Raw genomic sequence first — 12,664 nt, 5'->3', positions numbered from 1 at the left:
ACAACTGAGGGGATTCTCTGTGTCCAAGCCTTATTTCTCTGAGATAAACAAGAGCATCGAGGAGGTCCTGAAGATGATGAATTTACAATGGAGTTTGACAAATAAAATGCTCTTAGTGCGAAACCATTTACTGGTTTTCAGCTCAAAATGAGTGTTTCAAAAGGACAGTTCAATAAAAACCAAATGTCCAGCAGTTGAAATGAACCCAATTCTGAACTCCCTTTAATATAGCGGATCCCTAACTGCCCCACTGCAAACTTTTCTCGAGTAATATTGAGCCGCTTTAGGGAAGGAATAAGTGACTATCTGTTGCCTGTTGTTGTCTGATCTGGTGCCGCCTCTTTCATAGATTATTCAAATCCCCTGGAATTAAATATTCAGCATGGTACAGCCCAGTGGGATTTGCAAAGGAACAGACGCCAGTGTAAAATGGTCACGCGTAAGAAAGAGGGCAAGAAAATCTGGGAATTAATGCTTTAAAATACAAACTTTGAAGATGGTTTTGGATCGCTGTCTGGTCGCTGCTAAGAAGGGCGATGTGCAGACACTGCAGGAACTGCGGAGACAGGGTCTCCTCCACCACAAGGTGAGCGACCATCTCGGAGCCTCTCCCGTCCATCTCGCCGCTCGCTCCGGCAAACTCAGCGCCCTCAAGTACCTGGTGGAGGAGGCGAAATTCCCCGGGAATCAGAAAGCCCGCAATGGGGCAACTCCGGCGCACGATGCAGCGGCCACCGGTAATTTGGTCTGTTTGCAGTGGATGCTCACCTCGGGGGGATGTCAGCTACAGGTAAGGGGGCAACGGGGCAGGCGCTGTGGGGCAACGGGGCAGGAGCTGTGGGGCAACGGGGCAGGAGCTGGGGGTAACGGGGCAGACGCTGGGGGTAACGGGGCAGGAGCTGAGGACCAGGGCAGGTGCTGGGGGCAACGGGGCAGGAGCTGAGGACAACGGGGCAGGAGCTGAGGACAACGGGGCAGGAGCTGAGGACAACGGGACAGGGGCTGTGGGCAACGGGGCAGGGGCTGAGGACAACGGGGCAGGCACTGGGGGTAATGGGGCAGGCGCTGTGGGCAATGGGGCAGGCACTGGGGTTAATGGGGCAGGCGCTGGGGTTAACGGGGCAGGAGCTGGGGTTAACTGGGCAGGAGCTGAGGACAACGGGGCGGGCGCTGGGGGTAACGGGGCAGGAGCTGAGGACCAGGGCAGGTGCTGGGGGCAATGGGGCAGGAGCTGAGGACAACGGGGCAGGCGCTGTGGGCAACGGGGCAGGGGCTGAGGACAACGGGGCAGGCACTGGGGGTAACGGGGCAGGCGCTGTGGGCAATGGGGCAGGCACTGGGGTTAACGGGGCAGGCACTGGGGTTAACGGGACAGGAGCTGGGGGTAACGGGGCAGGAGCTGGGGGTAACGGGGCAGGTGCTGGGGCAACGGGGCAGGAGCTGAGGACCAGGGCAGGTGCTGGGGGCAATGAGGCAGGAGCTGAGGGTAACGGGGCAGGAGCGGAGGGTAACGGGGCAGGAGCTGAGGGTAACGGGGCAGGAGCTGGGGGTAACGGGGCAGGAGCTGGGGGTAACTGGGCAGGAGCTGAGGACCAGGGCAGGTGCTGGGGGCAACGGGGCAGGAGCTGAGGACAACGGGGCAGGCGCTGGGGGTAACGGGGCAGGCGCTGGGGGTAACTGGGCAGGAGCTGAGGACAATGGGGCAGGCGCTGGGGTTAACGGGGCAGGCGCTGGGGTTAACAGGGCAGGCGCTGGGGTTAATTGGGCAGGAGCTGAGGACAACGGGGCAGTCGCTGGGGGTAACGGGGCAGTCGCTGGGGGTAACGGGGCAGTCACTGGGGTTAACTGGGCAGGAGCTGAGGACAACGGGGCAGGCGCTGGGGGTAACGGGGCAGGAGCTGGGGAAGGTGCTGGGGGCAATGGGGCAGGAGCTGGGGGCAATGGGGCAGGAGCTGGGGATAACGGGGAGGCACTGGGGGTAACGGGGCAGGCACTGGGGGAAATGGGGCAGGAGCTGGGGGAAGTGGAGGTGGGGGCAATGGGGCGGAAGCTGGGGTCTGAGTGGTTGGGGGCAGGGGGAATGGAAAGGACCTGGGGCTGACTGGGGCAATGGGGCTGCTAGTTGGAGAAGGGATAGTGGGGTTGAGTGTAATGAGACTGGGATCTGGGGAGGTGGGCGCTGGGGTTAGGGGTAGTAGAGCTTGGGGCTGGCGGAGGAAAACTGATTGCAGGAACATGACCCACTGGACAGGGAAATGTCACTCAAAGTTTTCCAAAAAGATCTTTGAACATAAATAGCTAGCGCCCTGAGATGGTAACAGGATCCATTGATGGGAATAAATCCCTACTCAGTTCTAATGTTTCCCAATTATCATAATCATGCTCATTATATTGCAAATAGTAGTGAAACCATACACTGGGTAAAGGCTAATTGTGGCCATTTAAACCCAAACCTTGAGATGGATCCAAGTCCATTTTAACTGTGCCATGAATCATTTTACATACAAGAAGTAGGGAATGAACTGTGTCCTCAGGGAGACTATGTGTACTTCAGAAAGAGTTGGGAATATCAAAAGGTGGATAGTTATTCCCTAATTTGCATCTGTTAATCTCATTTTAATGGATAATGGTTGACCTGTGAAGTACAAAACAAACACACAACCTTTCATGAGTTGGAGACTTGTAGGGTCTGTTTTCATAACTGAGCTCCTGCACTGCAATGAAATACGAGAAAAACTGAGTAACAGATCCCCTTTATTCCTTGTGCAATCTCCTGCTTTCCATTATTCTTTATATTACTTTCTCTTGCATTCCATTGATCCTGTACAGTTTGTTCCTGTGTTGCATTTTCTATGTGTAATTCCCTCTTGGTTTCAGTTTCCATATATAATTCTTTCTTGCATCCCGTTAATTTCCATGTGACTTCTCCAGCTCCCCTGCAATTGCTTCTTTCTATCTAATATGTGACTCCAAACAACTTTCCATCATTCTTTGTACAATTTTCTTAACCAGTTAATTATCTCCTTCAGCATCTCCTACTTGTCCCTTATTTTATGTAGCTCTATCCTTAATGAATTTTTCTTCCTACCCCTCTGCCTATCCCTTTGTAATTTCCTCCAACTTTTCCATTTCCTCTTTGACACTTCCTCTGACCTTTCTGTTATTATCTCCAAAAGATCTTCATGTCTATTATTTTCTTTTAATTTCCTCCTCCCTCAGTTGTTTACTCTGTAACTATCTCCTACAACTAGGACGACAAGGGGGAATGATTGATGTTAAATAGGAAGATATTTTTGAAACATTTTTAGTACAAGAATATGGACTGTTTATAAAGTACATAGAATAGCAAAGTGTTTAAAGTACAGAAACAGGCCATTCAGCCCAACTGGTCCATGCTGGTGCTTTGCTCCACACGAGCCTCCTCTCACCCTACCTCATCTAACCCTAGCAACGTGTCCTATTCTTTCTCCCTGAAGTACTGATCGAGCTTCCTCTTAAATGCATATTCGCCTCAACTACTCCATATGGATGAGGAATTTCAGTTATGAAGATAGATTGGAGAAGTTAGGACTGTTTTCCTTGAAGAAGAGAAGGCTGAGTGGTGATTTGATAGAGGTATTCAAAATACTGAGGGGTCTGGACAGAGTAGATAGAGAGAAACTGTCCCCACTCAGGGAAGGATTGAAAACGAGAGGGCACAGATTTAAAATATTTGGTAAGAGAAGAAAAAGTGACAGGAGGAAAAACTTTTTCATGCAGCGAGTGGTTAAGGTCTGGAATGCACTGCCTGAGAACGTGGTGGAGGCAGGTTCAATTGAAGCATTCAAAAGGGAATTAGACAGTTATATGAAAAGGAAGAATGTACAGGGTTACGGGGAGAAGGCAGAGGAATGGAACTGAGGGAGTTGCTCTCTCAGAGAGCTGGTGCAGACACGATGGGCCGAATGGCCACCTTTTGCACTGTAATGATTCTGTAATGATTCTGTAATGTGGTAGCAAATTCCACTTTCTAACCACTCTCTGGGTATAGAAGTTTCTTCTGAATTTCTTATTGGATTTATTAGTGACTATCATATATATAACCTCTAGTTTTGGATTCCCCACAATTGGAACCACCCAATCTATTAAACCCGTCATAATTTTAAAGACCTCTATTAGGTCATCCCTCAGCCTTCCCTTTCTAAAGAAAAAAAATACAACCTCACAGCTCTGGTGTCATTCCTGGGTGGGCAGGTGTTCAATTGAAAATGTCAAAACTGAGGTTGATAGATTTTTGTTAGATAAATGTATGAAGAGGACATGGAACTATGGAGGGTAGATGGAGTAGATGCAGATCAGCCATGATCTATAATTGAATAGTGGAGCAAGCCTGAGGGGCTGAATGGCCTACTCCTGTTCCTGTGTTCCTGAGGAGCTTTACTTTGCATCAAAACTGACCTGGGATCACTTCATGCTGAGTGATTCCAATGGAAAAGCGTTCCTTTTCTCAGCAGCAACATTCCCTCAGCTTAACAAGCACAAAAAACTAAACAGGCCTAACAAGCGGACGAAGGAAGCTGGTACAATATGGGGGAGGGGGGGGGAAATAGGAAATAAGTGGGGAAATGGGAGGCACAAAGGGTTAGAAACTCTCCTTTCACTACTGGAACATGGTATTAACTCTCGGCCAGGGATAATGGAGGTTAACTGGTTGTGAAGATGCAATGTGAAAAGAATTTAGACAACGGCCTATAGAAGTAAATGCCCCTAATTCGCCACTCGTTGGTTACCTCATTAAGATAGTGTGGGAAATGGGAAAATGCACATTGGTGCAGTTGGGACTGAGATGTGTTCCAGGGATGGAGAAGAGGAAGCTTTACTGTGCTGTTACGACCAGGTGAGAAAAGTGTCAACGGGTCCCTCTCAGCCTTCACCTTGTCTTACCACAACAGCGTCTAATTTTTAAACACACTGTGTTTTTAGCTCCCCCTTGGTGAATCCTTGTTCACCACTTTCCAATTATAAGGCAAAGAAACCAGCACAAACAGATTTTCTTAGGTTTAAAGAAGAAAGGTTGAAATTTATTAAACTTGAACTTAAACTCTAATTTGGTTGACGCATGCTCGCATCATACGCGATACACACATGCAGATAGAGACAGAAAAGAGCAACAGAAAAATAAAGTGGAAAATTTGAGGCAATATCTAAAGAGATTCTGTTACAGTTCTTCAAGTTCACTGTAGAGTTCTTGATTGTAGGTAGATCTTGCTTTTCTTTGGGGCCCAGTATTCTTCTTAAACCTTGTTCACTGTAGGAGACTTTTCTCTCTTGGGTTCATGTGTCTTCAGTGGATTCAGAGGCTTGTGAGAAAGAGATGGGAGCAGACAGGAGAGATCTTCTCAGTCCAGGAGCAAACTCTCTGTTGCTAGTTCAAAAAATCCCTGGAACAGCCAGTTAGTCATGTGACCAGCTGGTCCAACCAGTCCTGGCCCCTGTGGATTTCATCACCCCAGCAGGCCCTGGAACGCACTTCCCTGCCCCCCTCACTGTCCGGTGATCAACATCCATTGTGGGTTGAATGTGTCAGAGAATGGCCCTTTGTCTACACAAGCACCGTCTGTTAGTATGCAAATGTTTTTTTCTAGCCTCGGCTGATCTGTTCAACAAGTCATTTCCTAGCTCCAGCAACAGTTACAAATCAATGTTCATATGACAAAACCAATGTGCCTCATTCTTGGCAAGTGGGGGCTTGCATGACATCTCTTCACTCAGCAGAATGAAATGCGATTTGAGGAAAGTGCATTTCATTAAAAGGGTCGAGAGGAAATATAAGATTTAGAAAAAAAAGCATGCATTTCTTTCATTCATTCCCATTCATTCATAAATCCTAAAGCTTATTACAGCCTGTCTTTTCTTGGTGCCAGTGCTACTTTAATTGCCCCCTTTTTGGCATCCCAGTAAACATTTGGTTCTTTGGGGAAGGTTTTCTTCAGTTTGCCCTTTTCCATAGCTGCCTAGGGTCTTTACGATGGTCAGGTTTAATTACCCTGAGTTGGAATTTTCTTTTCAGGAGAGTCAGTCGTGGGCAGGTCTATCCTGAACTCTCTTTGGGTTCTTTGCTGAGTTATGCAAAGGCTTTTGACTTCAGGGGATGGGTGGTTCACTTTTTTTCTGACTGTGGGGGAGGATTCTTCACTAATCTCCCCTTTGTCCTCTGGGACATTCCTACCTGTAGATATTTGTGCAGACTCTACTGCACGCCACTGTCGCACTTCAACTAGGTGAGGCATCACCTTCATGGTTTCTCTGCCTCCTAGAGGCCTTTCTTTGTCTCTGCAGGTTCCTGTAAATGCTCTTAGCAACTCTGGTGGGATGCTTCTATTGTCTGCATTTATGTAGGAGGATGTGGGGGTCTAATGTTTCACATTTTTTCGGGGTTGGATGCCCGGATAGCATGGGTTTTCATCCGGGATTCCTCCCTGATTTCCTTTAACCTGCCCTCTTGGTCACTTTTTCCCCTTCCCTGTCTAACCTTTTGCCAGCCTTGTGCCTACCTGTCCCTTTTTGTTCGCGGCGGGGGTCCCTTACAGTTCACCAGCCCTCTGCTGGAGGGTCCTCCTAACACCAGTACAGGACTTAGGAGTGCAGGTTTCACTGTAGGTTGGGGTTTCTCCTCAACCTGGCTAATGTGGCATCTCCTGCAGTACTCCACCACATCTTTGTGGAGTTTTGGCCAGTTAAACTGCTGTCTTATGCAGGCTTTGGTCTTTCGTATACAGGCATGTACAGCCACTGTAGTCTCGTGGGTCCTTCTTAATATTTCTGTCTGGTACCTCTGTGGCACCACTAACTGGTGAACTACTGTCCACTCCTTGCCCTCAGGTCTGTGAGGAGAACTCCATTTCCTCATCAGCACCTCATTCTTTAAATAGAAGCAATCAGGGACTCCCTCTGCTTCACTTTCAGACTGGGCAGCCTGTGCTAACTCTCGCAATACTGGGTCAGCTCACTGAGCCTCAGCTAGGGAAAATCCATTTAATTCATTCCCTGGGTCTCCTAACTTTCCAAAGAAAGCCTCAGACTGGCAGACCTGGTCATCTGCCTGCAGTGCTAATTCAGTTTCCTCTGGGGGAGCTGGTTTGATCATGGTCTGATCCACTACACATTCAGGGAAACTGTCGGGATCCTTCTCCTGTGGTCTTTCTTTCACTACTGGGGGGACTACCACCTTCACCCCCGCCAAATCATTACATCATTGCCTAGGAGCAGGTCAACCTTGCATCACAGGCAAACTAGGGACAGTCCCAATGGTCACCGGTCCGGAAACTAGGTTGGACTCCAGCTGCACCCAGTATACAGGTACAGGCATACACTGCCCTCAAATACCATTCACCACCATTCTGGTGTTGACTGCACTCTCTGGGGGAAAGGTCAGGCATTTTCCCAGTGAAAGGGATCTAGTGGCCCCTGTGTCTCTGAGAATTACTACGGGCTTGCTTGCCCCACTCGAGGGGTATGGGGTTACTTTCGCTTCAGACACAAAACCCTGATAGCCTTCAGGAATCCTATTAGCTTTTCCTGCACTTGCCCTAGTAAGCTTCCTGGGCTGCACTCTTACTGCAGTTAAAGCCACAGACTTGTTCTGCTGTGCTTTCCATCAGGTTCACTACTTCACTGAGTGGGTGTGCCCTGATTAATCCTACAGGTTTTCCCTTTAGTTTCCAGCAGTCAACTCTTAAATGCCCTGCTTTATTACAATGGAAGCACACAGGTCTCCGGATCTCATTCCTGCTCCCAGCACCTTCCTTTTTGGCTGGAAAAGGGCTCCCCTGTGTCTTCTGCTTTTCTTTCTCTCCCAGGACTGCTTGGATCCTATCCTCTTTCCACCCTTTGTCCTTTTTGGATTTGTGGAGATGATTAGGAAAGGTTCTCCTCTGGGAAACTGACTTATAAATTAAAGCAAACTCATCAACCAGAATGGCTGCTTGCTGGGCTCTCTGAACTCACTGCTCCTCTACATGGGTCTTTATGGAGAGTGGGAGAGAGTATTTAAATTCCTCTAACAGAATTACATCTCTGAGATTCTCATACCTGAGCTGTACTTTAAGAGCCCTCAGCCACTGATCAAAAGCCAGCTGCTTACTTCTTTCAAACGACAGATAAGTTTGATTAGCTTGCTTCTTGAGGGTTCTAAACTTTTGGCATTGGCTTCGGATACTAATTCATATGCCCTGAGGAGAGCATTTTTGGTCAGTTCATAACTTGATGAACTCTCATCTGGCAACAGGGAATAAACCTCGTGAGCTTTTCCGGTTAGCTTGCTTTGTAATAAAAGTGGCCAGGTCTCAGCTGGCCATTTTAGCTGCCTTGCCAGTTTCTCAAAGGACACAAAAGATGTTTCTACATCTTCCTAATTGAATTTTGGGATTATTTGAAATAGTTTTAACAATTTTGTACCCAGCCCTGAATTATGCTCCTCCATATTGGCCATGCTTTCACTGGAGTTACTCTGCCACCCCCAGAGTTAACTCAAGCCGCTTCAGCTCTCTTTCTTTGCATTCCTTCCGGAATATTATTTCTCTCTCTCTCTCCTGTCTTTCTCTTCATGTTCCTTCTGGAAGGCTCTCTCTTTCTCCCTTTCCTCTAATTCAAGTTTCCTCTGTTCCAATTGTATCTTTGCTAACACTACCCTGACGGAGTCTGCTTCTAACCCAATTTCTGCTTCTTCAGATTCAAGGGAAAAATGGTTAGCCACTGGCCTTAAGAGTTCAGACTTCCTAGCCTTGCCACGTACAGTGATCCCACACTGCTCAGCCATTTTCCTCAACTCTTTCATAGACAGTACTTATAACTTACCCCAAGTTACTTCACCCTGGCTTGGAGAGCGACTAGCTTCAGTTGCAGACATGTTAGTATTCAAGCACTCACAACCACAAGAAAACCTGTATTGAAAACTTGCTCGTTTTTGATTGGGAACAATTTGGCTTCCCACTTCCAATTTCTCATTTGTCTGTGGGTCAATTCCGGACGCGAGCACCCAAATTTCTGTTACGACCAGGTGAGAAAGGTGTCAAGGGTCCCTCTCAGCCTTCACCTGGTCTTACCATAACAGGGTTTTATTTTTAAACACACTGTTTTTAGCTCCCCCTTGGCGAATCCTTGTTCACCGCTTTTCAATTATAAGGCAAAGACAAACAGATTTTCTTAGGTTTAAAGAAGAAAAGTTGAAATTTATTAAACTTGAACTTAAACTAGTTCGGTTGACACATGCAGATACACGACGTGCCCGCACTAGCATGCATATGCGATACACATATGCAAATAGACAGAAAAGAGCAGAAGAAAATTAAAGTGGAAAGTTTGAGGCAATATCTGAAGAGTTGTTGTTACAGTTCTTCAAGCTTATTGTAGAGTCCTTGATTGTAAGTAGGTCTTGCTTTTCGTTGGGGCCCAGTATTCTACTTAAACCTTGTTCGCTGTAGGAGACTTTTCGCTCTTGGGGTTCATGTGTCTTCAGTGGATTCAGAGGCCTGTGAGAAAGAGATGGGAGCAGACAGGAGAGATCTGCTCAGTCCAGGAGCAAACAGACTTTCTGCTCAAACTCTCTGTGGCTAGTTCATGTGACCAGCTGGTCCAACCAGTCCTGGCCCCTGTGGATTGCATCACCCCAGCAGGCCCTGGAACGCACTTCCCTACCCCCCTCACTGTCCGGTGATCAACATCCATTGTGGGTTGAATGTGTCGGATAATGGCCCTTTGTCTACACAAGCACCGTCTGTATGTTTGCAAATGTTTTTTTCCAGCCACAGCTGATGCGTTCAGCAAGTCATTTCCTAGTTCCAGCAACAGTTAAAAATCAATGTTCATATGACAAAACCAATGTGCCTCATTCTTGGCAGGTGGGGACCTGCATGACACTGCATTGTTGCTGCCCTGGACAACTCAAAGGAGAAAGTGTTGTATTCCCAGATAATATCATAACCCACCATAACAAGCACAAAAAGGGAGGATAAAGGAAAATAAAACAGAAAAAGATTCATTAAATACAATGATCTGTATTTTTAAAACCCTCATTCTGTGGTGCTTTGTGTACCTTCATTTTATAGACTGGGGCAGATGTAAAAAGACTTGCATTTTATATAACACCTTTCACAACCTCAGGATGTCCCAAAGTACAGCCAATGAAGTACTTTTGCGGAGTAGTCACTGTGGTAATGTAGGAGCTTGTGCATGGCAACAATGTGATAATGGACTGATAATCTGTTTTTGTGATGTTGGTTGAGGGACTAATATTGACCAGGACATTGGGAATAACTCCGCTGCATTTCTTCAAAACTAGTGCCATGGGATGTTTCACATCCACATTAGAGAGAAGTCGGGGCCTCAGTGCAACACTCCCTCAGTACTGGCACTGCGAGTTTTGGCCACAAATATAGGCTCAGGTTTCTGGTGTGGGACTCAAACTCATGATCTTTTGACTCAGAGGTGAGGGTGCTACCAGTTGAACCATGGTTGACAGGTTGGTTCTGAAGGTTGGATTTATTAACAGTTAAAAGTGTGTTTGTGCAAGATTTATGCAATTGCAGCAAAGTCACAATAGACTTTAATGTACACACAATTAGTGCAAAATCACCATTGCGATTTTACCATTCTGTGCCAACTCGGGGGTAGTGCACTGCAAGCCAGCAGTTGTTGACCTGTCTTTATGGGCTAAGGGTTGAGCCAGCCGACAGGTCTATCCAAAATGGCAACATGGCACCAAATGCCATCCATGTCTACTGATTATATTTGCCTCTGCTGGCAGTATTCGGAGACAGCAGGCAAATGCCCCCATTTCTGGCAGGGCTTCTGGTCTCTGATGACGAGAGTGATCAGTTATGCTCCAGAGATGCCAGTCTTGCTGTTGAAGGTGATCTGTAATATATAAGGAGGGCATAAGAGTATGACACAGGTAGGCTAACGGCACAGTTGTAAAATGTGTCGGTTGGAGTGTAATTTATTTTCCCTACTGAACAGTTTCGATGGACTGAATGGTCTCTTCCTGTTCCTATTGTAGTCAACTAAATAAAGCTAGTGAAAGCACCAAGAGTGCTTGTGCTGCCTGCAACACTCACAATATGTTTTGTTATTGAAATCCCAATGGGATATTATGACTTAGCTCGATTAAAAGCATTGTGGCATACTGATGAAACACCTGAACAATGAGCCTCTTTATTACACATTGTTTGGCTCCAAAACATCATTTTAGAAAGACTTTTCATTGTCCGTTAAAAAGGGCCGAGGGAACACTTCACTGTCAGAAATAGCATTTTTCGAATAAGCCCTTAAGCACAGGCCCCTTCTGCCCTCTCAGGTGGACTTAAACGATCCCAAAGCACTATTCAGAGAAGAACAGGGCATTTCTTTCTGCCCAATATTTATTCCTCAATCAACATCTAATACTGATTATGTGGTCATGATCTCATTGTTATTTGTTGAAGCTTGCTGTGCACGACAGTGTTGCCGTGTTTCTTACATTACATCTATATAAATGTAAGTCTTTCTTTCTTTTGATGTCCCAGTTTCCTATTAGGTTTGTAGTGATTAGAAAACTAGGCAATACAGGGTGTATGAAGCAGAGCATATAGTGAAAGGTCAAGCTGCCATGACTAATAATAATGGTGAAGCAGGCTGGATGGGATGAATGGGCTACTCCTAACCCCAGCACAGGCACAATGAGGCTGATGTTACAGAAATTTACTCCTGGCAGAATGTTTCACCCACTGGGAGCGCATACCTGGAAATTAGGGGCGATTTTTGCTCAATGAATGGATATCATGGGGAAGTGTACTGACAATTTGTAGATACAAGCTCCTGGATGAGGCACCCCCTGCTGGGGTTGCACACTGGTAAAATCACCCCTGATATCTGCACTTCTATGCGAATGCAACCCGGAATCAACGGGGCCGAAAACTTTCAGTAGTGGGGCCAATTTAAAAAATGGTGCTTGTGAGTTGACAGTGTAGAACAACCCCCAAAGAAGCATCACCATTGGTTATCTTGACCAAATGTCTAAGAACAAAAGAAAGAACTTGCATTTATATCGCGCCTTTCACAATGTCAGAGCACCCCAAAGTGCGTTACAGCCAATGAAATACTTTTGAAGCATTGTCACTGTTTTAATGTAGGAAACACGGCAGCCATAATGCGCACAGCAAGATCCCACAAACAGCAATGTGATAATGACCAGATAATCTGTTTTCAGTGATGTTGGTTGAGGGACAAATATTGGCCAAGATGTTGGGGAGAACTCCCCCTGCTGCTCTTTGAAAATAGTGCCATGGGATTTTTTATGCCTGAATGGGAAGATGGGGCCTCGGATTAACGTCTCATCTGAAAGACGGCACCTATGACAGACCCTTATTACTGGTACTGGGAGTGTCCGCGCAGATGATATGCTCCAGGCTGTTGAACCCACTGCTAAAATATTGGAGCAATTTCACAGCCTCCATACTTTCCATGGTGCATGCTCAATCTCACAGTGAAAATAGATGGGGAAATCATTAATAGATCAGGAAAATTACAGAGGGAAAATTGCAGGAAGAATCTAACCATCACCTGGGAAATGCTGAGATTTGCTTCTCATGTACAGTTATTTAATAAGCATCAGAAGGCACATGAACATTGCTCCCTGAAATTAAATTTC

General features: G+C 46.5%; 1 protein-coding gene across 2 annotated transcripts in view; it reads left to right on the top strand.

Annotated features, from left to right (window-relative positions):
* The first annotated feature begins 403 nt into the window (after window positions 1-403).
* espn (espin) overlaps window positions 404-12,664 on the top strand; it is a 135,712-nt gene continuing 123,451 nt past the window's right edge. For both annotated transcript variants that reach the window (XM_068017116.1, XM_068017115.1), the window contains exon 1: window positions 404-790. In XM_068017116.1, coding sequence (XP_067873217.1) covers window positions 497-790 — 294 coding nt within the window. In that variant the 5' untranslated portion in view covers window positions 404-496. The remainder of the gene's footprint in view (window positions 791-12,664) is intronic.

This window comes from Heterodontus francisci, chromosome 37 (assembly GCF_036365525.1).
Source record: "Heterodontus francisci isolate sHetFra1 chromosome 37, sHetFra1.hap1, whole genome shotgun sequence".
Taxonomy (NCBI): Eukaryota; Metazoa; Chordata; class Chondrichthyes; order Heterodontiformes; family Heterodontidae; genus Heterodontus; species Heterodontus francisci.
Note: the sequence above shows the minus strand (reverse complement) of the source record. Positions and strands in the feature narration are given on the sequence as shown.